This window comes from Trypanosoma melophagium, assembly GCF_022059095.1.
Source record: "Trypanosoma melophagium isolate St. Kilda chromosome Unknown ctg7segment1, whole genome shotgun sequence".
NCBI lineage: Eukaryota > Euglenozoa > Kinetoplastea > Trypanosomatida > Trypanosomatidae > Trypanosoma > Trypanosoma melophagium.
Window position 1 is genome coordinate 612,437 of NW_027125191.1, and position 26,073 is coordinate 638,509.

General features: G+C 41.7%; 16 protein-coding genes across 16 annotated transcripts; all 16 read right to left on the bottom strand.

The window, feature by feature from the left end:
* Positions 1-289: 289 nt before the first annotated feature.
* LSM04_005455 (uncharacterized protein) lies at positions 290-1,327 on the bottom strand (the record flags this gene model as incomplete). The annotated part of the gene is made up of 1 exon (XM_067334096.1): positions 290-1,327. One exon carries the CDS (start codon positions 1,325-1,327, stop codon positions 290-292), a length of 1,038 nt encoding a protein of 345 aa, XP_067186374.1.
* A 471-nt stretch (positions 1,328-1,798) lies between these two features.
* On the bottom strand, positions 1,799-3,976 carry LSM04_005161 (protein of unknown function DUF1126; the record flags this gene model as incomplete). Its single annotated transcript, XM_067334097.1, has 1 exon — positions 1,799-3,976. The coding sequence occupies one exon, from the start codon at positions 3,974-3,976 to the stop codon at positions 1,799-1,801; it is 2,178 nt and encodes a 725-aa protein (XP_067186359.1).
* Positions 3,977-4,967: 991 nt separating this feature from the next.
* On the bottom strand, positions 4,968-6,299 carry LSM04_004849 (Protein kinase domain; the record flags this gene model as incomplete). The annotated part of the gene is made up of 1 exon (XM_067334098.1): positions 4,968-6,299. One exon carries the CDS (start codon positions 6,297-6,299, stop codon positions 4,968-4,970), a length of 1,332 nt encoding a protein of 443 aa, XP_067186350.1.
* Positions 6,300-7,103: 804 nt separating this feature from the next.
* Positions 7,104-9,146, bottom strand: LSM04_008852 (ABC-2 type transporter; the record flags this gene model as incomplete). The annotated part of the gene is made up of 1 exon (XM_067334100.1): positions 7,104-9,146. The coding sequence occupies one exon, from the start codon at positions 9,144-9,146 to the stop codon at positions 7,104-7,106; it is 2,043 nt and encodes a 680-aa protein (XP_067186485.1).
* A 565-nt stretch (positions 9,147-9,711) lies between these two features.
* LSM04_005411 (Ribosomal protein S8e/ribosomal biogenesis NSA2) lies at positions 9,712-10,494 on the bottom strand (the record flags this gene model as incomplete). The annotated part of the gene is made up of 1 exon (XM_067334101.1): positions 9,712-10,494. The coding sequence occupies one exon, from the start codon at positions 10,492-10,494 to the stop codon at positions 9,712-9,714; it is 783 nt and encodes a 260-aa protein (XP_067186369.1).
* Positions 10,495-10,854: 360 nt separating this feature from the next.
* LSM04_007970 (uncharacterized protein) lies at positions 10,855-11,268 on the bottom strand (the record flags this gene model as incomplete). The annotated part of the gene is made up of 1 exon (XM_067334102.1): positions 10,855-11,268. The coding sequence occupies one exon, from the start codon at positions 11,266-11,268 to the stop codon at positions 10,855-10,857; it is 414 nt and encodes a 137-aa protein (XP_067186454.1).
* Positions 11,269-11,555: 287 nt separating this feature from the next.
* Positions 11,556-12,704, bottom strand: LSM04_008667 (CCDC81; the record flags this gene model as incomplete). The annotated part of the gene is made up of 1 exon (XM_067334103.1): positions 11,556-12,704. One exon carries the CDS (start codon positions 12,702-12,704, stop codon positions 11,556-11,558), a length of 1,149 nt encoding a protein of 382 aa, XP_067186479.1.
* A 372-nt stretch (positions 12,705-13,076) lies between these two features.
* On the bottom strand, positions 13,077-13,823 carry LSM04_007229 (uncharacterized protein; the record flags this gene model as incomplete). The annotated part of the gene is made up of 1 exon (XM_067334104.1): positions 13,077-13,823. One exon carries the CDS (start codon positions 13,821-13,823, stop codon positions 13,077-13,079), a length of 747 nt encoding a protein of 248 aa, XP_067186439.1.
* Positions 13,824-14,251: 428 nt separating this feature from the next.
* LSM04_000193 (zinc finger protein) lies at positions 14,252-16,528 on the bottom strand (the record flags this gene model as incomplete). The annotated part of the gene is made up of 1 exon (XM_067334105.1): positions 14,252-16,528. The coding sequence occupies one exon, from the start codon at positions 16,526-16,528 to the stop codon at positions 14,252-14,254; it is 2,277 nt and encodes a 758-aa protein (XP_067186187.1).
* Positions 16,529-16,782: 254 nt separating this feature from the next.
* Positions 16,783-17,511, bottom strand: LSM04_003458 (uncharacterized protein; the record flags this gene model as incomplete). Its single annotated transcript, XM_067334106.1, has 1 exon — positions 16,783-17,511. The coding sequence occupies one exon, from the start codon at positions 17,509-17,511 to the stop codon at positions 16,783-16,785; it is 729 nt and encodes a 242-aa protein (XP_067186297.1).
* Positions 17,512-17,686: 175 nt separating this feature from the next.
* Positions 17,687-18,280, bottom strand: LSM04_008521 (uncharacterized protein; the record flags this gene model as incomplete). The annotated part of the gene is made up of 1 exon (XM_067334107.1): positions 17,687-18,280. One exon carries the CDS (start codon positions 18,278-18,280, stop codon positions 17,687-17,689), a length of 594 nt encoding a protein of 197 aa, XP_067186475.1.
* Positions 18,281-18,722: 442 nt separating this feature from the next.
* Positions 18,723-19,421, bottom strand: LSM04_002174 (uncharacterized protein; the record flags this gene model as incomplete). The annotated part of the gene is made up of 1 exon (XM_067334108.1): positions 18,723-19,421. The coding sequence occupies one exon, from the start codon at positions 19,419-19,421 to the stop codon at positions 18,723-18,725; it is 699 nt and encodes a 232-aa protein (XP_067186253.1).
* Positions 19,422-19,762: 341 nt separating this feature from the next.
* On the bottom strand, positions 19,763-21,253 carry LSM04_003067 (uncharacterized protein; the record flags this gene model as incomplete). Its single annotated transcript, XM_067334109.1, has 1 exon — positions 19,763-21,253. The coding sequence occupies one exon, from the start codon at positions 21,251-21,253 to the stop codon at positions 19,763-19,765; it is 1,491 nt and encodes a 496-aa protein (XP_067186281.1).
* A 343-nt stretch (positions 21,254-21,596) lies between these two features.
* Positions 21,597-22,640, bottom strand: LSM04_001939 (Protein kinase domain; the record flags this gene model as incomplete). Its single annotated transcript, XM_067334111.1, has 1 exon — positions 21,597-22,640. The coding sequence occupies one exon, from the start codon at positions 22,638-22,640 to the stop codon at positions 21,597-21,599; it is 1,044 nt and encodes a 347-aa protein (XP_067186245.1).
* A 264-nt stretch (positions 22,641-22,904) lies between these two features.
* On the bottom strand, positions 22,905-23,849 carry LSM04_006416 (Ubiquitin fusion degradation protein Ufd1-like; the record flags this gene model as incomplete). The annotated part of the gene is made up of 1 exon (XM_067334112.1): positions 22,905-23,849. The coding sequence occupies one exon, from the start codon at positions 23,847-23,849 to the stop codon at positions 22,905-22,907; it is 945 nt and encodes a 314-aa protein (XP_067186403.1).
* A 404-nt stretch (positions 23,850-24,253) lies between these two features.
* On the bottom strand, positions 24,254-25,978 carry LSM04_002890 (uncharacterized protein; the record flags this gene model as incomplete). Its single annotated transcript, XM_067334113.1, has 1 exon — positions 24,254-25,978. The coding sequence occupies one exon, from the start codon at positions 25,976-25,978 to the stop codon at positions 24,254-24,256; it is 1,725 nt and encodes a 574-aa protein (XP_067186276.1).
* Between the last annotated feature and the right edge of the window lie 95 nt (positions 25,979-26,073).

A 26,073-nucleotide genomic window follows, 5' to 3' on the forward strand; every position in this document is an offset into this window, starting at 1 on the left:
AGGTAAAAAGTAGCAAAACGGAAAAAAAAGAATACAAATATATAAATAAATACTGCAAAAGCAAGAAAAGCATATATATATATATATATATATATATATATATATATAACCGTTATTGAGAAGAGCAACAAGAATGTCCCATCTCATTAGCATCCCATTTCCAGTCTCACTGGTTCCCATTTATTTCAAGACATTATCAAAACAAGAAAAATACAAACCATTCCCACCTTTTCAAGATAGAGAAACTGAACCGGAGAAGAAAAAAAGGAGGAAAAGAAGGGGAAAAAGGTTAGTATATCTTTTTATTTTCGACTTTTAAAAAACCGTGAATCTCCTTCATTAACAATTCGAAGAAACTAAACATCTCTTTCGCGTTTACTGTTTTAACGCAAAGTATTTTTAGAATGGATCCCAAAGTACTGTACATGGAGGTATTTTCACCCATACCATTAGGTTTACATGTTGAAGATGGGGTTTCCATTAAATTTTCCACCACCAAGGCAGCAGTTGTATAACCAACAACTTCCATTGACCAATGGAAAGGAAGAGTAATACTTGAAACATAACGAAGCACAGCAGCTGTTTCTTCCTCACTTAAAACTAATAAACAGAGTCCAGCCAAATAACTCATAGCCTGATCATAGGCTTTAAATTCATGAAACATGGCATTAAGAAAGGCTACAAGTTTTTTACGATGATCAGGATGAGAAAAGGTACGATCTGCATCTTTTATGATAACACGAACTGTTTCATCCTCAACATCAATTTCAACATATTGAACAGGTTTGCGGTGCGACGCTGCCGCAATAACCCAAGGCTGTAGTTTCTTGCGTAGAACACACCCTCTGTGCTCAAGTATTTCCTTATTAAGGTTCAACAAGGAAGATTGTCCTTCCATTTCCTCCTTCCAAAAAAGAGGCATTGAAAGAAGTGGTCCAGTAAAATGAGAAGGTTTACAATATTTTACCTCCTTTTCACGTCGTCTCACAGTAGAAGTCGATTGTGTTGATATTGGCGATGGGGTTGGGGGATTGTAAAAGGCTGCCCAGACTTCCTCCACAGTTTTATCTTTTAACTGAGCCTGAAGTCTTCTTGCTCTCTTGTAAATACTCTTTAATTGCTCGTTTATTATTCGCATATTTGATTTTGCAACATCTCGACGATCAAAATACTCATCTGGCAGTGAAGCATAAGATTGGGCGAATGACGCTAACGCCGGGGCGTAACCACCAAAGCGATCAAAGCACTCCTTTGCGTACGTCTTCTTAAGACCTGTTATGGCGATGAAGTCGTCCAATGGCCGTGGCTGATGAGCTATAAAGAGCATTTCTTTTTTTCTTCTTCTTCTCCACCCCTTTCCTGCTTTCTCTGCGCACCACAATGACTAATCGAAGGAAGGTAAAAAGTAGCAAAACGGAAAAAAAGAATACAAATATATAAATAAATACTGCAAAAGCAAGAAAAGCATATATATATATATATATACATTTAATGGGAACATGCAAAAAAAAAAAAAGAAAAGCTTACTACATCCAACATAGAGGAGGTCTCTCTCTCCTCTATCTCTATATATATAGACTTAAATTTCTCTCCCATTGAGTCTTTCCATTTATCAAATCAATTTTACATGTGGCATTCTTGTAAAAAAAAAAAGATGCCTCTCACACTACCATACATATCGGGGAGTAGCCAGACACACATACACAGAAAGAAACAAACAAGTACGGAAAAAAAAAGAGTAAAGATGGTGTAAATCTTTTTTTCCGTACTTGTTTGTTTTAAAAATAAGTAAAAAAACTTATAGCATGACAAGTCGCTGAATTTCTTTTACCGGTAACCGCCTCCCTCTCCAGTCGGAGACTCCCGGAACGTAATAAAATTTATAGACGAGGGCATCCATCTCCCTATCCGAAAAAGAAAGATTCAATCGATCCTTGATCGTATTTTCAAAGTCTATAATACTAAGATTACCATCGTACGTGGTATTTGCTACAATTTTACAAGCCCTAATAAGGAGTACCCTACGGGCTTCGCTTTGTGCAATTAATTTTCGCAATGCTTCTTCCCCTTCTTTCGCCATTGTTTTGTTTGAATCTAAATTCCGTTGTGTAGGAAGTGGTCCTCTACCAATATCTTTAGTTTTTTCATTCTTTGGAACAAAATCGGAGACGAACTGTTGTCCCAATAGGTATTCAGTAAATTCTGCTAACGAGACAATTTGATCCTTGTCTTGATCAAGGTCTTCCATAACATTCTTAAGTTCAGTCGCATCTAAGCGTATACCACATTCCACGAAAAGACGTTTTACATCATCGCAGATTAATCCATCTTCTTTGGATTTAAAGTGACGAAAAGCATCAGTCAACCTCGAAAAACGTTGGAGAACAACTTGACGTGCTCGATTTACAAGTTCGCGTGTATGAAAGAAACTTTCATCCATAAGAGGCATACCCATCGCAACATATCGTTTCGTACGTTCATCCATTTCTGTAAGTTCATACTCCACTCCTGCAAGTTTAACTTTAGCACCCACATACAATTTACCAGGTTCTTTAATCTCAGGGACAGCAGAGCGGGCAAAACATTTTCCACCAACGTGACCACTGTTAGCTACAACAAGTTCATAAACAGACACGGTATCATCTGCAAGGTAATAACACAATACGAACTGTCTCCCTTCATCTTCTGGTTTAGGATTTGCATAACGAGCGGAAAATCGAAACACATCATTGGAGTAACGAGTTAACTTAAGACGATCTTTTTGGGCGACTGTATCTTCAAAGACCATGGTTGAAGCCCCACGTGGGGCTTCTTTCTTTGAGGATGAGTGAACCGCTTGTGGTCGCTTAATGCTTGGCGAAAGTATTTCTGCTTCTGTTGGAGGCTTTGGAAAACTTGCTTGATGGATTCCTTTCGTTTCATAGTGCGCTCGTGTGTATGAATCACAGTCAAAGATGTAAAAATCTCTGGTAAACAAATTTACTGTATTTCCTGTACGCAAGTCATCTTCTGATATGTACACTACTGGGGAACCAGCTGGTACATTCAAGGTTTCTGTATCTCTTAATATCGCTCTAGCTTCTTTAGGAATTCGTGTACGTCTGATAAAGACTGAAAAAGGATCACGTCCATCATTTCTCGCATGTACCAACATAACTGAGATTGTTTGATCTGCAATATAGTATTGAATTCTAAACAGTCGCTGTTCCCAAACGGCTGAGAATGACAAAACCTCTCGATCATGCTCAAAAAAATCTCGAGCCTTGCTACGTTCTTCTGGTGTGAGAAGACTTGCATGCGTTCCTGCTGCAGTGGCTGCCATAATCTCCATGGTACGTCGCATCGCAATATGTTCTTCATCCATTGGTGATTTCTTCACCTTCACAGTTGCTTCAAATGCATCATCTGGATAACTGATGGGTTCCGGCTGCGGCATTTCCATCGTTGCGCAAAATTCTCGTGTGGCGGCATCACAGTCAACAATGGTGTATTCCAAACCTCTTACCTGAATCACAGAACCAATATAAAGCGAGAAAAAGTCCACTCCATCAACTTTGCACCGTGAGACTGTCGTTCCCCGGCGAAGACCACTGTTCACCACAGCCGGTGTCTCAGTTACGGCAATAGTTCCATCCGCAAGATACAAGTAAATCACCACCTTACGCACACGAATCTTTTCTACAGGACTTTCGTCCACGCGTTCCATGTAATACGCAAAGTAGCGTAGGACCTTATCATCTAACGACCTCCACTCTGGAAACCTTGCGAGAATATCATTTCGCTCCAGTCCACCACATTCCCCTTTCTGTGTTATTTTACTACTGTCGCTTTGTTTGCTGCGTGGGTCGAGCACCGCACGTGTGCCCTTCTGCATTACGCAATATTGCTGCCGCCGGTATGATGGCGGGGCGTGCAGCTCCGGGAAGTTAAACCCGGGAAGTTTTGGCAGGGCATTGTATATCGTTTTCTCCGTCATATTAAGAGGGAGGGTGGTTGGGTGGGTGGGGATCTACACACCTTATCTTATTTCCTTTCTTCTTGCTCTTTCCTTCTTTCGTTTTCGTTTTCTTTTTTAATTCGCGTGATAGGTTAGAGGTATGGAGAAAAGGAAAATAGAATGAATAAATCATGGAACAACCAAAGACGAAAAAAAAAACAATTTAAATTGCCATGTGACGACAGTATTCTCCCCTCTGTACAATAAACATGATGTAGATAGCGTGTATTACGGTAATTATCGAAAAATGAAACGCTCTACACACAACAGATAGAAGCAACAATAACAGCAAAATAATAATTGCGGGACAAAAAGAGAACATTATTGTTTTTGCTTCTCTCTCTTACATAGAGAAAGAGAGAGAAAGAGAGAATGGAGGTCGGGGTTGGTAGAGACATTTCTATCGTCCCAAAAGTTTTAGCAAATATCCAATTTTCTGTTTTACTCTCATTTCTTTTATATTTAAGAAGATGAGGGGGAAAAAATTAAAAACCGAAGAAAGTAAAAGAAAAAAAAAAAAAATACACTACACCATTACCACATAAAAAAATAAGAGGACAATATGAAGAAGAGTTACTCACATATATGCCACAAATACAGGACTCGAAAAGTAATGATTGTATAGAATCACCCTACTTTTTTTAGGGGTATGGACAGGAATCAATCACTTCTTATCATCCTAACCTATATATATATATATATATATATATATATATATATTTATCAGGGCATTAACTGAGTCAGTTTACAAGAAGAGGAAAAAAAGACAGCAAAAAGGAAAGGGATACCAAAGAGAGTAATAATAACAATAAAATAACACCTAAAAAAGAAAAAAAATAAGTGATGCATAGGTTCAGAGGGTCTTGAATTCAAAAGGAAATTTAGTCTATCATCTCTTTTCTCTCTATCCCTCTCTCTCTTTCTCTTATCTGACAGATCATTCATCTCTTACACATCATATTCAGTTGTATCATGTAAAAAAACTACTGCAATCATCTTCAAGGTTGGTAACAAACGTATGTCTTAGGAGTTCACTCGCTGAGGCTCGCCGTAATGGATCCCGTTGAAGACAATCTACAATAAATGCTCTCGCTATCAATGAAAGGTTTTCCGAGAGAACAAAAGGTCTTGTTTTAATCTGTAATAGTAACGCAAAGGCATTTTCTACACCAAGTGAAGACCACGGTTTTTCTCCAGTTAGTAACTGATGCACATAACAACCCAAACTCCAGATATCATGTGCCTTTCCGTAAACAAGCATATCGTTTCCACATTTACCTATTGTATTTAAGGCCTCAGGTGGCATATATACTGGAGTACCAACGAGTTTCGGCTCATCAGTAGATTTAGTTGCCATCGCAAGTGATGCAGAGCCAAAATCAGAGATTTTTACAGTACCATCAGATGAGATAAGTAAATTCGCCGGTTTTATATCTCTGTGAGTAACACCGCAACTGTGTAAATATGCAATACCTTGCAAAAGTTGAAGTGTATATGCACTGACCGTACTCTGGGGAACACCGGAAGGGAATTGCTCAAACGTATCTTGCAGAGAACCACATTCTAGACGTTCCATCAAAATACTGACTTTGTCCCGTTCTACAGAACATCCCAAATATTCAACAATGTTAGGATGTCGAAGTATAGATAAATGACGGAGTTCCCTGCGAATATCCCATACTTTCGCTTCATCATCTAAATTTATATACTGTATTTTCACAGCCAGAGGCCTCCCAGATTTAATATCAATGGCCTTGTACACTGTACTACTACTTCCCAAACCAAGAATACTGTTTATACCATACAATATTTTTACTGTACGGGTGTAGACTTTTCGCTTACTACCACTACACCCTGAAAGCGGTGTTTGCGACTCACATTCATTAACTTCTTCTTCTCCTGCAATAGGAGTAGCACATTCAGAACAAAATTTCGCATGCTTCATCGCCGATGCCCCACATCTCTTACATGCAGATCGAATTGGAGATCGAAGGGAAACAAATTCCGTTATTTCAGTCTCTTGACTATCTGAAAATGTACTACCCACAGAGGCAGGTGTGCGATTTGAGCTTCCTAAACTACGAGAGGCTAGTTCGTAGTCATCCATACGATCGTCATACAAATCAAATACCAATCCCAAGCTCTGATCTTGATGGGATAGATCGTCCTCAGTTGATTCTTCCACAGAAGGGTGTGTAATTCCGGCTCCCTCGCAAAGACTATCATGATAATCTACAGATAGTGAGGGATGATGTTGTGTCTGGGAAACTCCTTGTCTGATCTTCACGATAGCAGAGCCCATAATGCTTTCCTTCTTCAAAACAAACAATACCCCCACCCCAACCGTTTTCTTTTTCGACTTAGCTGTTTCAAATGTTTTAGCCCTTTCTATCTATTTCCTATATTGTCAAGATAATACAGAAAAAAGAAGTCATACGATACAGAAACACGGAAATATCGGCACGTGTTCATTATTTGCAAAAATATACAACAAAAGGGAATGCGGGCACACATACACACACACACACACATATCACCTAATAACAAGAAACGAATTCAATATCCCAGTCACCACACATACACACAGAGATACAGAAATATAGATAGGTAAAGAAAAAAAGACATTTCACACATATAATGGTAAACAACATTAAGCCCCCCCAAAAGAGAAAAAAAAACCCTCGCAAGGCTTATCGTGAGAAGGGAAAATTAACAACTATACGGACATCATATAGCTTACTCACAAAATTGCACCTCCATACAAAAAAAAAATTCCTCTAACAACTCAACAATACAATGATTTCGCTCCCCCACTTTCACCATTGCTTCATAAATACCTTTTCATCATATTATTAAACTACTTTTACTTCCTAGAAAGAAAAAAATAAAAAAAGGAAAACAACAAGAAACACATAAAAAAAACAAAAGCGAAAACACATTTTCTTGTGATTCACTTTCTTCCTTTACGTCTGTGGATGGGAAAGATGTCTCCCCATTTCGTACCTTTACTTAATATATGGCAACTAAGCCAGAGACAACTTCGTAGTGTCAACGAAAAAATCTTCAGCATGAAAATGCAGTAATACAAGGAAAATGGTGTAGTCCCCTAGAACTTTGTGTGCGCAGCAATAGAGAGGGCAATGACGACAATGATACGGAAGAGGAAGTACAAAACAGCCAGAGAGACCCACATGGCCCAATCAGCCGATTGAGCTTCTTCAAATCCAAGTTGACGTAAGACATCCCAACCGTTTTTGGGTTGGTTTGCGCAATACGCAGCACCATTGGTATTGACATCACATCGAATGTAACTCATATGTTTCATCTCATTGCGCATAAGAAGTATATACGCATGACGCAAAAAAGAAGGTTTCTCAACCCAATACCAATAAGGTCGCAGTCGATCAGTGCTTGCCATGAGACCGCCCGCAAGAGCAAAGGGAATTAAAATAATTGGCGCGATTCCAGCAGCAACAACCCGATTTGTCACCGCCGATGCAATGGCAAATCCAAGACCAGATGCTACCTCTGTCAAGAGTGCAAGAACACCAAAATAGTAGAAGAAGGAACCTGCAGAGCGATGAAGCCCCACCATCCAGTACAGAACGACACACTCAAGAAAACAATATACCACACGTACAGGAAATTCCACCAATGTTCTCGCTAAGAAGTACAAGAAAGGGGAATAGGAACCAACCTGTTGCTCACGGATAAACAAGGGCCTGTCTGCGACGAATGCATTAACCATAACAAACGTTTGTCCCATAGAACGATTCATAACTATCATAAAAAACAAACCCTCACGGTCTTGTACACCAGCGACATCATTGTGAAGATTCAAGAAAATAAGGCCCACAAAAAAAGCGAAGAAAAGAGCCTGTGCCAAGTTAGAAACAAGATACATATGATTTCGACTCAGTTCAACTGCACTTCGACAATAGAGCTCTGAGAACTGGATCCATGGAGTACTCCTGTACCTTTCAATGTATTTATTAAGATATTTTGTTGTAGGGGAGTTAGTTGGATCAGGGTTTAGCTCAACAGCAGTTGTATGTGGGGTCTGTTTGCCGTGCTTGAGATGCTTCTTCCATTTTTTGACGAGAATCGTTGAGACATCGGGATCTTGGAGTAATGTCATGAAAAAATCGGTTGGTGTAAACCTCTCTGGACATGGGTATCCAATAGACTCAAAATATGACAGAGAATTTGCCATAGTGCCATGGTACGCACACCGACCCCGCGTAAGCAGCATAATATCATCAAAGTATAGAAGTGTCTCAGCGGTAGGTTGGTGAATGGTGTAAATCACTGTTCGTCCAGTTCGAGAAAGGGTGTTCAATAAGTGTGCAATTTTTACCGATGTTACGGAGTCCAGGCCGGAGGTGGGTTCATCCAGTAGTAAAATTTTGGGGTCGCAGATAAGCTCCACACCAATGTTGCACCGCTTACGCTCGCCGCCCGAGAGTCCAGCGACGAGTCCAGGGACGCCAACAACCGTGTCGCGGCAATGAACGAGTCGGAGTTCCTCCAGTGTCTCTTCAACCTTCTGTTTGGTTTCCTCCCGCGAGGTGCCACGTCGTACGCGGAGGGAGAACTGAAGTGATCCCTCTGGTGTTGCGAGATGCGAGAGAATGTCATCCTGTGCGACGAAGCCCATGGCCTTGCGGTGGTGTCTGCGGTACTCCACGTCGCCGAGCTGCCGGGTTCCGTGTAACTTCAGTGTGCGGTTGGAGGCGAGGCGGTCGGAGACGGCGTTGAGGAACGTTGTCTTCCCCGCGCCGCTGGAGCCCATCACGGCGAGGCAGCGGGAGGGCAGCGCCGTGCCGGTGAGGCCGCGGAGGATCTTGCGGTTCCCCGCCGTGTACGTCAAGTTGTGCCACGAGACGGGAACGGCGAAGCGCACGCTGGCGGAGCTGCCGTGCAGAGACCCCGCGTTGAACTGCGCCACAGAGCCATTCATCGTGAAGCCGGGGGCAATGTCCTCCGCCCGTGACTCCTGCTGCTGTTGTGTCGGCTGTTTCTGGTCCGAGTCACCCTGCCGCTCCGTCATTTCGCACTCGTGTCCTCCCGCGTCCGTGTCGGATGAGGACACAATGGACGCTTCGGATATCTCCTCATCCTCCTCCTTCTTTTTCTTGAAAAATGGCATGCTTCTCTCTTTTCTTCTCTCTTTTCTTCTCTCTCTCTCTCCCTCTCTCTTTCCTTTTGGGTTTCCTCTTTTTCTTTTTTAGCTGATTTTTAATTCTTTCCCGCTTGTTACTCTCACCAACAAACACAATAAGCGTAGCGAATAAAAGCAAAATTGGCAGAAAAAGGAACAAAATAAAAAACAACAAAAGAAGCCATAGCAACAGAAGCACAAAAAAAAAAAAAAGAATCCTTCTCATCCCTTACAAAAACAAGCGGAAAAGTCAGGGGGAAAAAGCATAGCTGAATAGACATATTTACTTACTCACCATGTTGTGTAGCACATATATATGTGTGGTTAAGTGCGGCATCATTTACTATTGTTTCAATGGTTTCCCTTCTGTTTTTTTTAAATTATTCGTCGCTCAAACACTCACCGCCACATATGGCTTCGCAGTTTATGGGTGACATATTCAGCCAAATAGACACCACAGAGGCATCTACTGGAAAAAAAAACCCAGGAAAAGGCTCTTTTTTTTTCTTTTTTTAAATAAGACTAAACGAAGAAAAAAAAGTCTCTTGTTTGTTTACACCAATAGAACAGCGTTGATGCAGCCATCATTTTCCGGGTTGTTGGTGACCTGCGCATACTTTCCCCAGACTACTTTACCTGAGGGCGTGACGAGGCCTAGATCGGAGACATTCACCTCAATCACTGTGCCCTTCGTAATGACCCCGAGTCCGGTGTACATTTTTCCCTGTGGGTTTTTTTTCACACCAATGATGGGGAGTTGAAATGTCGCCTTGAGTTCAGGGTGTGTCACATGCGCTTTCTTGAAGCGGAGTGCCATAGGACGAATGAAACGCTCATACTTTGGCATGCGGCGGGTAAAAGTTTCTCCGACAAACGTTACCTTTGTAACCATGCGCTTCCATGACTTTTTCCCACGTTTGCCGGAGGTAACAGCCCTCATCATTTCTTCCTCACTGACAGGTCGCACCTTTTCAATAGGCACTGCCCACTTGCCTGCCTTCTCCTTACACTTTTGCTTCAGTGAGTTGGAGAGAACCTTTGCGCGGTCCGCCTCGCTGCGGTCCATGAGAAAACTGGGCAAGGCATTCCGTGGTCCCTTCTCCCGCACCCGCTCAGTGCTCTGTGTCTCCTCATGTTCTCGGATCTTCTTGCGAATCTCCGCCTTCTCCGCGTAGCGCTGCTTGGATGCAATCTTAGCCTTAATACCCCGTACAGTGCGCAGATACTTTGCCTGCGTGTGAGACTTCCGTGCTTCACGCTTACGTGTGCGCTCCACGTGGTCAAGACGGCGGCCGTACCGCTTTTGCGCCTGCTCAATGTACTCATTCTGCGGCATTTTATTCTTCCTTCTCCGTATTACAAATAATATTATATATATATATATATATATATATATATGTTTCTGCGTGTTTGTGTAGATAGGTAGGTAATTAAAGTAGGAAAGTCAAAAAACAAAAAAAAACAAATTATTGAGATATTTTTCTATCCCCCAGCTTAAAATACTAGTAATTAAAAATAAGAAGAAAAAAAGAGAAAGGGAGATAAAAATAGATCGTTAGAGAAGCACAGAGAAATATACCGAAGAAAGATCACTCAATAAACACAACAAAAATAAAACACAAAATGCACTCACTCACGACTTTATTTTTTACTCTTTTTTTTACCAAAACAGATATAGTTTTCAGATCGACTACATTTATTTTTGCCCAAGATCTGGAAAAGCAATGGCATCAGTCATCTCTGTTACTAACGCTTCTATTATGTTTTGCTCATGCTGAGGGCGACGCGAGAGGTCAAACATAGGATAAGCCCCACAAGGTGGGTCTACAGCTGGTGGCATTGGTACTACCCCTATTAGTGATGCAGGAAGTGGAGCTGGGGATGGTGAGCTATTTGACAGTATATACGACATATCAGGTGTTCGTCTTGCACGGCTCCGTTTCACAATGCGAAGCCTCTGCTCTACACGTGTAATATCATAGCTGTTATTGGTGGTACTGCTATTAGTACTAGGCGCCGAGCTGGGCCTCTCCCTTCGCACTTTGCCATAGCTACTAGTGACCCCCACATCACTTGGGAACAAATTATACTTTCTAGAACGAAATATCATTGATTCTAGAAACAGCTTCCAGGATTGGGTGAGGGAACATTGAGTGAATGAGAGAAGGGTAATGAAGACGAAGGAAAGAAACAAATAAGAAATCACAAGCAAAAAAAAAGAAGAACAATAGCAAGAAAAAAAAAAACATATAGGTCATCATTAGAGTGAGATTATTTACAGAGTGAGAGAAAAATGCAAAAGAAGAAAATAATAGGTCCCAACTTTTTTTTTCTACCGTTTCCTTTTCCCTTTCTTTTTTTTTTCTGTTCTAGTTTTTATGTCTCCACCCTTTTTCTCTATGAATTTTTCATAAGTACGGCAACTTCATCCGAGTCCCTATTGATATAACGTCTCCGTCCACGTGTGAGGGGGTCCAGCGCGGGTGCTGCTTTACCACAAAGTAAGTCACGAACTGAAGAGTGATCATGAATGGAGTGCCGCACCGTCGCGGTGAGAGGACGTGGTGGTACCTCTTCGTATGCGCGTAGCGGGGGGAGGGGTTCATCGTCAATTTCTTCAACAACTTCAATTTCAGGCTCATCTGCCTGTGGGTATTCCTCCGGTTCCAGTGCGTCAAATACGGACTCCTTCACATATGCGGTGTTTATACCATTTATATCCCCTTCCTGTGATAGTTCCTCATCGAAGACATGGGTTCCACGCGGTGGAAGTCTGCGTGGTGGATCCTTTTCAATCTCTGAGAAGAGTCGATTGCGTGGGGCGGAGGGCACAAAGGCGGGCCGTGGCTCCAGCGGCCTGGGGGCGGTACTCGGACGACTGCAGCGGCCAGTGGTGGGCCGGGAGGCGGCGGACGTGCCGGTTGGGGGCCGATCGGGGGCCAAAACAACCGCCTCCGCCGCCTCCCGCACCGCCAGCGGCCAGCGACGGGCGTCAATCGCGAACATATCGCGTCTCAGCGACTCTTCCACTTCCAGCACCGCCTTTTCGCGCTTTATCGTGAGACTGGCAACACCAGTGAAAGTAATGTTAAACACCTGATGGCGGAAAAGTCCCTCGCCCACGTATGAGAAAAACTCGCGAAGTGCCATGGATGCCGTACGTGCGGGAACACCAGCGATAGCTACTACCTCAGCCATGCTGATCTTAACGTACTCTAGTCTAGATGGCTCCTGTGGCACTTTTATGGGGTCTATATTGTATCGAAGGGCAAAATTATTATCTATGCCAAAGTGAATACGACGTGCGTGGTAACGTTCCACCCCATCAGATACCACCGCTCTTGACTCAATCCAGAAGCAACCAAAGTTGGCGATACGTACGTTGTGACCCTCAATTAGGTGATGTCGAATGACAGTGGAAAGCGCGTCCCACGTCCGTTCTAATTCACTAAGGAGAAACACCTCTTTTCTCGCACAACGCTCCTGAAAGCTTGTACACTCAACCATGACAAGGTTATTGGTGATTGCACCAAGTGTGCTCAACATTTTGTCACTAGATTATTTTTCTCTCAATCTCCACCTAACAGATGAATAATGTGTATGCGAACTCGAAACGAAAAAAAAAAAAAAAACGAAAATAACAACAGATCACCCAAGAACAGGAACAAGAGAAAAAGAAAAAAACAACGAAAAAAAAAAAACGCTCATTCAAAACGAAACTGTTAGTATCGCTACTTCGTTTGTTTGCGAGAGGTAGAGCACACCATTTACCATTTCTGTAGAAATGATATCCTTCTACTTGGTATTTTTTTTTTCTTTTAGTGATACATTCATTAACACCAAGAAGGAATTGCTGAAAAGAAGGTCATCTATTTTTCAAAAGAAAAAAAACGTATAGATGTATGTATTGCATTTTGTTTAAATCATTTTTTTTCCACCTCGCTTATGGTGCAAGGGCATAACAACTTCCTCTGAGGAGAAACAAATTTCCGAATCACTTCTATATCCTACAAAGGAATCAATTTCTTGAGGCTGTCCCTTTGCCCTTGGGGACACTATCATATAATCTGAGAGGCGACTACTCTCCCGAGAGAAAAGATCGCCCCATCGCTGAGGCGCTGCCCGAACAGAAGGCATTTGCAGCTGCTCAAACGATGGACGTATTCCTCGATCAATATCAGAAAGTGGAAACTCTCTGTTTGTATCTGTGCTCAATAGCTTTTTGTTGTTGTTCAACACAGACTCGCCAACATCAAGGAATGTAATAGCCATATTCCTCACGTAAAGGCCGAATCCGCTACGTTCTATCTCCCCAAGGTGCTCAGTGACAATCTCATTTACACGTGGGGCATAAGCCCATACATAATGAGAGAGAAAACGCTTATACACTCCTGATGCACCGAGAAGTCTTGGGTGAAGAAGGTAAAGTGAGAGAACTATACGCGCTATGAGTATGAGTGAACGCACTGAGAAGATGTATGAAAGTACCACCGCGTCTGTAAGATCGAATATCCAAAGAAGAATAAGAGCCAGTGTTAGGTTTGTAACAAGACGCACATCTAAAGGCTGTCCGTCTCGTGCGCTGCGACAGAACTGCGCACCCACTGCCAGCGGGTACACGAACGCCACGAGCCAAACGGCGAGCTCCAACAGTTCAATCCACATAGCCCCCCCCAAGAGGGTCTCTGTTCAGAGTGCAATTTTCCACATCAAGAGGAATAGGCAAAATAAGAAAAAAAAAATAGAGGAAAAAAAGAGAAATAGAGGATGACATCAACATAAAATAAATGGAGAAACAAAGAAAATCAGAAACAGATTTTTTTATTTCTTTTTTCTTTTCTTTTCTTTTTATCTTTTTTAATTTCATCAGAGTTTTTCAATGATCAAGACACGAGAAAGAGAAAACAACCTCGCAATCATTCAGTAGTACTCATTCCCATATTTCGTACCCTAGCAAGGAAGAAAAATAAGTAAGGAAAAATCATCAGCAACAAAGGCAGAAAAAAAAAACCAGTACTACGTAGTACTGACTTTCTTTTCTTTTCTTTTTTTTTCTCTGGGACAGAACAACGCACAATGCACCATGACAAATCTCACTGTGAAACCGCGAGTTTTTTCAAGTGCTCCATGAACTCCCCAAGCGAAGCATCATCTGTGTAGACTAGTTCACCTTCTTTTGTACCATATTTCTGATCATTCTCCTGGCCATACGAACGACTTGGATTAATTCTATTGTAAAGAATACGAGCGTCAGGATCATCTTGAGAGACGTAAATAAACCTAGGAGTTGGGTACCTCCCTGCTACAAGTATTTCTGCATCTGCTACAGGAACTTGTAAAAATTCCCTAAAGTAGGAGTATTCTTCCAGTTCTGCATATCCTGCCTTTCGCCATGCTGCAATGGTTGAACCAAGATGAATGAGTACCTCAAAAAATGTATCAAGGAGAAGAATATTATCTGGTTGAATAGCGGCACTGTCCAATAACACAGGTTGTGGTGGAGCATCCATTCGATAGCTATACAAAGTGGGTTGAATTTGTATAATAGAATTTGGGACAGAAGATTTAAGTAACATCATACGTAATATAGCAGTTTCATCAGGACTGCAATTAAACACTTGAAGATAACCTGATCGTCTTAGATGGTACATAAATGCAGGGAAAAAAACAAACTGTGGAGGTAATTTAAGTGTAGAAGGTTGATCTTTAAGGAAGTCACCGAAGCGACTCACGAGGCGTACCACCGTACGGTCTAGCCAACGAAGCACATCAAATAAAGGTGTACTATCAGCTTTATGTAAGGCTTCACGAGCAAGTAGCACAGCAGCTGCTTCCTGATCGAAGGATGCTGCTAGCTCAGGCATACTTGTATTACTTTGTACCTTATGTGTTACCGTACATACTCGGATTCGCAATTCATTTCCAATTTCATACTTTGTGATAAATTGTGCATATCGAAGAGGTTGTTTTGCTACCTCTGACGTTGGTGCAGCTGTTGTATCAAAATAAATGGCAAAATTTGTAGTAGAGTCCATCATACACGCTGTCCATTGACATGTACCTCCCATCCCCACTTCATAGTCAGCTACAGAAGATGACTTTTTACCAGTTCCAACACAAAGTCCGATAACTCCCATAACTTTCCATGTTGAAGATGTTATAACATCCATTGTAACGTTTAAGGCCATCTTCAACGTACCATCTTCCCTACTTTCAAAGAAGCGACTGAGTGACTGACGGAATGGTTCTTTTCGCCATGATTCATCACTTAGTACAACCCCACCAGAGGCTTGAATACACAGTTTCATCTCGGCAACACCTGTTTGATCTAGGGAGGCAATGAAACAACTTAGTGAATGTCCCTGTTTAACAATTCGACGCATAAGAGAGTCGTAAAACGCACAAGAAGACTCCCAAAAATGTGCTGCAGCGGTATTATCTCTTATATCGGCATGACCACGAATAATCTTTTCGCGAGAAGTTTCCACAACAATACCAGGTCCTTCAGTGCATATACCAGAGATAAAACCCAGAATACATGAGCCAACATTAGTAGAAACAATTTCAAGAATACTTGCTGCAGCAGAGAGTGCAGCACCTGTGCAGCGCAATGGACGATGAGACTTTGGGACAGGCCATACATCCTGTTGAACTTCCTCAATAATAGATGATAACACTTGAGAGGTATTGGCGAGTGTCCCAACGAAACGCTGTGGTTCTCGCATAACTTTTTTAAGAGTTTCTACCGTAACTTCTTGACTTCCACGGAGAACCAATGAGCGAGGATACTCTGTTGCACCACCTAGTTCATGAATTTGTACAGTTGTTCCATACGTGATAAGACATACCCGTACTTCTTCTGGTATATTGCTAAGAGCATTCATTACAAATTCTTTTAGACCATCAAGTTCACTTTCTGTGTCAACACAAGTGTCGATAACAAAGGCAAACGTTGGTGGGTCACGTTTTACAACGCTAACATACTCCACAACTTCATTCCCTCTTAGTAATTCTGCTGGTAAGTTGTGTTCATCCATATATGCGTATTCTTGAGGGAACACATTTTTGGTCCCACAGAGAGGACAACCCCACGTCTTGGACCTATAGTCAAGTACACAATACGGGTTTAAGATACTTCCACAGACGCACTTCAAAGGATTGTAATACAATTCTGTACATGGGAATTCTATAGGGGCATAAACACATCCAAGTGGTACCACCATTCGTGCCGCGTCAATTCTATTGGCAGGAAATAGATTCCATGACCACCGCGTAACACTTTCCATCCCTTCTCCTCCCCCTCCTTGTTGTTGTTGTTGTTGCTGTTGTTCCACTTGTTGCAGCAGCTGCTGCTGCTGATAAGATGCCATATTTGGATCAATCTTTGCAGGCGCAACTTCTTTTTTTTCTCTACTTTTTTTTTTGCTTCCTTTTACCTCTTTCCTAATCAAGTCTGCGATAAGACCTTCATTAGAGTACAAAAGAAAGAAAATCAAGGTAAATTTAAGGAAATACCACCTATTATGGATTATGGGAGGTTAACGTCTAGTACATTAACCGGTGAAAAAGTTTAAAGTAAGATTCAATATTCTGAAAACAGCAGAGAATGATTTTTTCTCTTTCTTTAAAAAAAAGAGCCAAGAACATCGTCCTCTTCCTTCTTCTCTGTTGAATTGGATACTGCGTTCTGCACGTTTCCCTGTAGGGCGTCCCGCTCAGCATCTAGCCACGCATTGAGGGCCGCACCGCCACCCAGTTCATCATCGACGATGGCCCGAACTTGTGCGAGTTGCTGCAGCGCCTCCTCCCGTGCGGAATTCTCCTTTGCGTCGTTGTACTGTGCAATGACGGCGGCGATGTTTCGCAGTCTTGCCGGGATGGACCGGCGGGCGGTTTGCGGCGGGCCGGCGAGTTGGGCGAGCCACGGCCGGGGGAATAAATTGAGCCGCGCCCACCACCCCCCAACCCGCCCCAATGCCTCCTCAAAGGCCTCTCCTCCTCCTTCTTTCTCTTCTTCCTTCTTCTCTACTCCTTCAGACTTGGCAGCTTCTCGCCGTTCCCGCACGGCCCGCACGGTGGCGGGGAGAGTACGACTCACCGCCAGCAGCACCGCCCGCTTCGACGTCTCCGGCACGCCGTTCGCGGCACATGTGAGCAGCAACTCGTGCACAACGTACAACAGCGCACAGCGAGTGGCGTCGGTGGTGCTGGCGGCCCGCATCCGCTCGTCAATGGCAGACATAATGACATCCGCGCTAGACGCCTGCAACGCACACCACGCCGCTACACTGATGATGGAGCCGGAGGAGCTGCTCACAAGATCCAATCGGCGCCTCACCTTTTCTTTATTCATCACTATGAATTCTGCTTAAAAATAAATAAATAAAAATAAAAATAAAAATAGAGATGGATTTCACGTAAACAAATGATACAAATTGATATGATTCGTGGTTTATTGATCCAGAAAAAGGAAGAATAAGAAAAAAAAATATATTTTTTCTTTTTTTTTGCTTTACTTGTGACTAGAACTAAAAATCATTCAAGGCATAACGTGCACGTGTTGTAAAATGCCTACAGTTCTCTGTAGAGAATGACCATCTAGGATCTTCCTTTCGCATCCATGCTATCATATATGCAACTAACAGATCATTCGGAAGGTCAAATTCACAATCTACACGATGCTGACGCATCTCACCTGTATGCATTGGACGTCCTGCAACCTTTAATCCCAGATCATTTGCCCCACGAAGAGAATTTCGAACATCCATCAAGACATCACCTGTCGCAGGATTCTTCTGAAGCACATAATAACGCTGACCGTGAGATTCCAACACTAACCATTCGTGTTTTTGCTGGAAAAACTTGGAAACGGGGTTAGTTTCACACACTGTGTAAAACGTTGACACATGTCTCAGAACATCCTGGGCATGCAATACAACATCTCGATGAATAATAACACGTCCCTCTTTTGCACAACAATCGCTAATGAAGTCTATGCATAATCCACAACCTGCTCCAGCAGCGCAGATACCCAAGTGACTAGGTAGTGAAATTCGTGCAGGGAGAGCACTAATTGAAAGCGCTGTTCCAAGTGTCGCCCCACATGTGAGACCTTGCCCCATACACGCAACTTTCTTTCCCCTCACAAAGAGAGAAACCTCTTCCCTTCGACCCTTCCCCTTTCCATAAGAAGCAACAAAGAAAAAAGAGAGGAAAAAGTAGAGAAAAGTAATTTATAGATACACGAAATAATTCCAAAGAAGTAAAAAGCATCCTCATCCACCCCTCAAAAATAAAGAAATAAAAATAAAAACATTTCAGTACCTTCTTTTTGCACACAATACAAGAACAGCAAATAATAATAATAATAATAATAATAATAATAATAATAATAATAATAATAATTCATATGGCTGGTGCCTCTGAAGCACCTGCTCCCACTCCTCATCCATTCAGGTGTTCTAGGATCTGAGGAAAGGGCAGGCAAGAGAAATAGGGTACAACTTGAGAAAAACAAAGAAATACAATAAAAAAAATATATAAACTAACGATAGTAAGGTTCTATTAAATATATGCATCGGGGTCCTTCCACTGATCTAAAGATATTCTAGGTCCATTCTGACCACGGGAACCAGAGGCCTGACGTGGGGGATTCACCTGTACGAGAAATTTCGGGTCTGTGTTACGACCATAGGGTTCTTCTTGAATCATAATGGGGGGTGCTGGTACTGGAGCTGGTGTTGGATATGTCAATGATTTCCCTAATGAAAGTTGTTCTTGCGCATTTCTCCCACCCCAGTGATGCTCAATGAAAGTTGTGATGAGCCATATAAAAGAAATCCAGGTAATAATGAAAGACAATAGAAAGAAACAAAACTGGGCAACGAAACAGAAGCCTTGGTATCCACTTAACCACCCAGTTTGTACTGTTGCGACACATTCCACCACGAAGAGAGGTATATCCTTCATGAGAAACATACTACTAATACCAAAGAGAAAGAAACGCACCCGCTGCGATGACTTATTGGCATAACGGGCTGCACGTATCCAGAACATACTAGTAACAATCACATAAAACACGGTTCCAACTATGCAGAAGGCAAGATGGGCGCCTACTAGACTCAAACCGTAAGTACTCACGCGGAAGCGAAAGAATACACCATAATTGACCCAGGAGAAGACAATGGCGGCAAGGTAGAGGAAAATGGGTACAAAAGGAAGAAGATTGGTACCAGAGGGTATTATTGACGCTCTGTACCCCATCCCCACTTTTTCTTTTACTTTTGTTATGTGTTGCTCTTTTTAAAAGAAATAAAAGATAATAAAAATAATAAAAAAAGAACAATACCAGCAGAAAGAAAAATTCAACAACAATAAAATGACACATCATAGCTTAACACCAGACACGTATACAAAAACCAAAAAAAAAGATCTTGAAATGCCCCCAATGCATGGGAGTTAACATATAAGAGGAAGCCAGGAAAAAAAAAGGATTAGAAACAACTGAAATCTTCAGTGAAACGAGAGGAATAAGCTTGTTGAATGAAACGAATAATAGCACCAAAAACTCCATAAAAATAAACGATACCAGAAAGAAAAAGATATCACAGTTCATCATTCTCAGAGATTGAGCTTGTATCAAAATCATCTGAATATATGCTCTCAGATTTGCTTTCCTCTTTCACTGTTGACAGGGAATGAGCAAAAGTGATAGAACTCGTATATTCACTTACATCCGAACTTTTCTCTAACTTTGCCGTCCCGGAAAAAGGTGGCCTTGTCGCATCTTCACTAATTTCTGAGTGAATGCTTGAGAGTTCTAAACATTCTTTACCTTCTTCTTCAGTTAGACGTGTTGATTCAGTGGTATCAAAAGAAGAGAGATTGTTTTCTTCTATTACATCATTTGGAAAATCCTTCTTAAACTCTTGGGCTTCCATTTCGTGCTCTGCCACTTCGTCAGTTTTATTCTGCGCAGTGATCATAGCTTCTATATTATCCTTCTCGTTCCTACTTTTACCCCTGCTACTACTACTACTACTACTACTACTATCACTACTATAGGTCATTATCATTTTATTGGTTGCATCAACATGAGGTGGATCCCCAGGACGAACCCTATCCCTTACAATCACCCCCGAAAGTTGGAAACTGTCATCTTCAAATCCACCAATTTTATGCTCTTTTTCTCCTACACCTGGAACCAACAGTTTCGCCTCGGTTTGTACTACAACAGGCATAACAGGTAAAGAAGAAGATTCATTCATAAGCGTTGCCTCTTCACACTCAGATGCAGTTAGGTGAGGAAGAGATTGTTCTACAACTAATGATTCTTTCTTCTCATCTGGTTGCTGTTCCTCATTAGATATCAGTAGTGTAGAAATAATGTGTTGATCGCCATAATTCCTTTTTTCGCTGAACGTATCCTGATGTTTACCAGAACTTATAGAACCTAATTGATCTGCTTCAATTGCGAAAACTTCTTGAACATATTCTGGAACTATCGTTGTTTCATGTCTTTCAACGGTGGTATGTGTAATTGGTGCAACAACAGGGGCCTTTCGGAGTTTCTGTACTATAGCAATATGTGTCTGTCGTATAGATGGACTACAACTTGTTGTTGCTGTTGTATTCCACTGAGTTTTCGGCGCATGTAGCTCTTTCGGTGGTGTTGTGCTTCTATTAAGGAATTTATGATTTCCAGTCCCCTTTTGGTTTTCACGACGCCGAGCCCAAAAATTAGCAGCCATACGAATCCGCTGCTCTCGTCGCTTTTGCTCATATTGTTTTTGTGCTCTAATTTTTTGCAGTTCTCGTTCTTCTTGTTCTTTCTGCTTCTTTTGTATGATGTTACGATGTACAATTTTGGTATATTCACTTGATTTCACACCTATACTACCCCATTTCATGATAGCTCTTGAGGTTGTTTCTTCCCAATTAGACAGAAGGCGTTCAATACGCTCTTGTAATGCACCACATTCAAGGCGATCATCACAAGAGATGTTTCTGCTACTAATGCTGTTTTCATCTGAACTCGAACTGAGTTCCCACTCAGGCTGCTGAAATTCAGCAGCATTAGATACGGTGGAAGGCATGAGTTATGAATGCACTAATATTATCGGCAATAGAAAAAAAATGTTTTGCACTGCAACTTTCAAGAAATGCAGAAGAACAAGAAAAAGGGTGGAAAAAAAAATAAATAAATAAAAATGAAAGATAACCATTCCCAAGAGTAACGTTACCATCTCCAAGAGAGGAGATAAAAATAAAACCAATATCGAATTCATTAGTAGTAAGGGATGTCGAAGATTTTTTTTTATTTTTTATTTCCACTCGTAAAATATGAACGTTTCTGTTTTTTTTTTTTTTCGTGTGTGTGTGTGTGTATATACAGCAAATATTACCCCTTTCTGGGTCGTAACTCTAAGAGGAAATCTTCTATCGATATCGATGATCGATGAACTTATATAGTGTCTCCCTATACTCTGCAGCAGAATAATCCTTCTCGTCTGGCAAGGGTAATCTAATTGGAGCGGCGTTGTCAACTTCTTCAAAGTCTTTTTCACTAACAAAAGGTGCCAAGTACGGGTGCCGAAGTGCCTCACGTGCTGTTAATCGTTTTTTGGGGTCAAACACAAGAAGTTTACAAACTAAATCTACTGCCTCTTCGTCATATTCTTTTAGTTGTTCCCGAAGAGGTTCACTTTCTACAGGGGGAAGGGCATCAACAAGTGGCCACGCTTCTTCGGATTGAAGTCCATCTATATCTTCTGTTGTTGGTTCGCCTAGTGCGCTAACGATGAGTGAAAGTTGATGTAGTGTGGAATTCCCCATAAAGAGTGGGGATGCGGTGAGGAGTTCACCAATGATGCATCCAACCGCCCAGATATCCATAGCGGTTGTGTAGGTAGATGACCGGACGAGCACCTCCGGTGATCTATACCAACGTGTAGCGATGTACTCGGTGAGATCTTTAAATATATCTTCCTTATTATTACCGACACAACGAGCAAGACCAAAGTCACCTAGTTTTATAAGACAATTCGAGTTTACAAAGACGTTCGCTGGCTTTAGGTCCCGGTGAATAACTCCACTGCTATGTAAGTAGGCTACAATTTTAACTACTTGGTACGCCAGATACTGACGCTGTATAGGTTCCACCAGATTATGACGCAAAATGGTTGAGAGATCCGTTTCTACAAGCTCAAAAACCAGATAGAGATCTGTATCATTCACGGAACGAATTACTTTCTTCAATGGAACAACACTCTCATGCTGCAACGCATCAAGCAGCATTACTTCACGGTACGTTCGCTGTGCATCCTGTTGATTTGCAAAAGCGTCAAAAACTTTCTTTAACGCCACGTGGGTGTTCGTCACTGTGTCTAGAGCACACCACACTACACCGTACGCCCCACTGCCAATATGGCGCAGTATTTTATACCGCTGTTCAATGCGTCCGTCGAGGCTGAACGAGACCATAACCGCGTGTTGACGTTGATGTGCAGCAATATAAGGAATATCACCTTAACAGCAAGAAAAAAAGAAACAATAATAAAAAGAGAGAAAGAAAGTAAAAAAAAAAGGAAAAAGAAGAATAAGAGATGAGACCAGTCCTGTTGGAGAGATATAGGGGCAGAAATATGACCTCGATCCAAGCGTAAGAAAAAAAAAAAAGTTTGAAGAAAAACGAGAAAAAAAAACTGAAAAATAAATTCCCACTAAACATTCACAACAATAATATACCTATCGCAACGAGCGTCCAGTCCCACTAAAGGCCTGAAACCGCTTCTCTCGTGCTTCCCGTGCCTTTTCATCAGCTGTCTTTTCTGTACTCTTCTTCTTCTCTTCCTCTACTGGTACTGGTGAGGCAGATACAACAGGTTTGCCATTCAGACGACGACCCCCACCAGCAAAAGGGACGAAACCAGATTTTGATTTATCTTCCTCTTGTTCCTGCTGTTTAGTTCCTTCACCTTCCGCAGTTTCCTTGCTTTTTGCAATGGTTGGTGGTTTGAAGACAAATGGGGTAAAATCTAGAGCGTCACCTGAGCCAATTACATTAACTCCCTGTGGTACTGCCTTCTCCTCTTCCGTTGGTGATGTTGGCATATCCAAAGGACGTTCAAACTCAACTTTTAGTTCAGTCGCCTGCGCATCTGCACGGACAGTTGATATAGCCTGAACACTGCGGTCATTTTCATCTGTGATATCTATTACATCAATAACGAATTCACGATCGAGGTACTGTAACACTATCGATGTGCCCCTTGTGAGAACAGGATATTGACTAAGATGCATCTCCAAAACATGCTTAGGGTCACTCAACTGAATAAAGCTCATCTGCTGAGGACGTAGTTTGACAAGTTTTCCTGGTGGCAGTACACAAGTTTCGAGAGAGACAGTGTCACCGGGTTGGAGCATGAGTGCAGAAAACATCCACAGAGGCATAATAACAATACCGTTATCGGCGTTAAACTCCAGTACACCAGCGTAGCAGGTAGCTTGTCGAGAGCGAATGCAAAACTGAAGCGGGTATACAACGTTCATGGTGGCAAGTTCTGCCAGACAGGAAGAAGGAAGTAATACACGTCCACCGCCATCTACTCGACTCGCCTTTTCACTAAACTCACCGGGATACGCCGCAAGTTGCTTTCGAAAAACATCCAGACCCTGAAAGGCGGGAAACATGCCTTTCCAAGTATTTTCTTTTTCACTAGGGAAAGAAAGAAAGAAAGAAAAAGAGAATGAATGTTAGATAGAAGAAAAAGTAGAAGAGGAACCCAGGAAAATAGAGGAGCAGAAACAAAATAACAAAAAAATACAGGAGGAGAAAATAATAATAATAATAATAATAATAATAATAATAATAATAATAATAATAATAATAATAATAATAAAATACACACGGACAGCGCAAAACAAATCGGTACCAATAGTGAACCGACAATGAACACAATGACAAGACTTCATCCAACTTCTCTCGGTAATAAAAGCATACTTTTTTTTTATTCTTGAAATTCTGTGAGTGCACGTTAGTTTGTGTACTTGTGGGTGGGGTAAGGAAAGGTTAGGGATAAGAGGGGGAGGTGAGATTATGCACTAACGGAAAATGAGAATCCGTCAAGAATGGATTCAATGTAACGACGAAGTACATTCGGCATCTCACTCTTACAAGTATGTAAACACTTTACGACAAACCAAATACTTGCTTGAGTAAGCTCTAAAGCATTAATGTGAAGTGTCATACTATTTTCAGTTTCACCCACAAACGTAACAGTAACCTTTCCTCCAGCTGTGTTTCCCATCTGTTGTCGGGGTGGTTTTGAAAATAGTGGATTCACTGATAACAACAAGTAACTTACATCAGTAAGAGATAATGTACCAACTTCTATCTCAAATATCTCTTCATCCTTTGAGTACATGAAAAGGTTGATATAAGGATCAGCTGAATGATTACATATACATGTGTTGAAAATATCAATAGGAGGTAATGGCATTTCTAACGCTTTAGAAATGTAGCGACTTGCTGGTAAATCTTTGCTTCCTTCACTTACCAGTGTAGCGCTTACCTCTGCAAATAGCAGTTTTATTTCTTTCATGATATTCGCATGGGTTGTTACGTCTGAATGCCAATGCGATACCAGATATAATTTATTGGGAATCAAAATATACACTCCCTCTTTATCTTGTCCATTTTTTAATTTTGGCATCCACGTGAGGATTTCGCCTGACCACACATCCACATATCGGTAGCGTAGTGCAAGTGTACTACCAATAGTTGTTCGTGTTACCATGAAGGGCAGCGGGAGAGAAACAAGAAATACCTCTCCTCCCATACCTGACTGTAAGGCATGTTCTTGCTGTCCAATGGGTTGTCGGAGAATAGACTCTATTTTAGCACTTTGCAATGTTCGGCAAAGATCAGCAAGACGAATCTCGTAGTTGTCCACATGCGTTTCAAGTTGAATAATATAACCCATATAATCATGTACTAAAAAAAATACGGCAGTAACCATGGATGCAGACCCAGTAGAGATATTTAAGAAGCGTTCCATAATAGTCGTTATAACAGTACTTGCAGGAATGTCATATTGTATCTTGAAGTATGTCTGCTGCTGCTCCGCTACTGCTCGCACCCGTTCAACACACTTCATCTTGTATATCTCTGTTGTGATATTTTCCCTTGTAGCAGAGAGGTCCTCTGCCACGAGGGTTAACCTCGATCCATCGTGGTGAGCGTATCGTTTTAATTCAATAGGGAAACGGTAAAAAGAATCTTCCATAGTAAAGCTACTCACAATACTTGCGCTAAGATTTCCAACTATAGCATAGGATTCAACACCACAGGAGCTTGACATTTCTCCTGATATTACACCACTAGTGCTGCTTTTTACCCACATGTGATCAAACTTTATACCGGACGGAGCAAAAGAGATACTGCTTGGGGATGGTGAAGACGACATCCTTTCTCCCTTTATTTGTTCCTCTGAAGCCTCGGGTAATAACCCTACATCATATGTTTCTCGGTTGAACTTTTTTGAACGATACTTCTCTGCCCAAATACCGTAATCACGGAGTTCCGAAACTGTAAAACCCTCCGCTAAAAGTTCCTCATATGAAAGGCCTTCTGCCATAAGTTTGGCAAGACGCATTGCACGCTCTTGACGTCTCTCTCTTACTGCATTGAATGAAACTATAAAGGAACCGATAACGAAGCCAATGGCAATAGAAACGTTCCACTTGTGGGCCATAACTACATAGCGCTGCGGAGACATCAACAAACTACCTGGACCCAATAACCAACAACTCCAAGGCATAGAAACTTAAAAAACGTCATCACAACATGTTGTTAAAAAACAGGAGGAACAACAAAACAGAAGAAAATAAAAATAACTTTCATGGTATCCAAAGG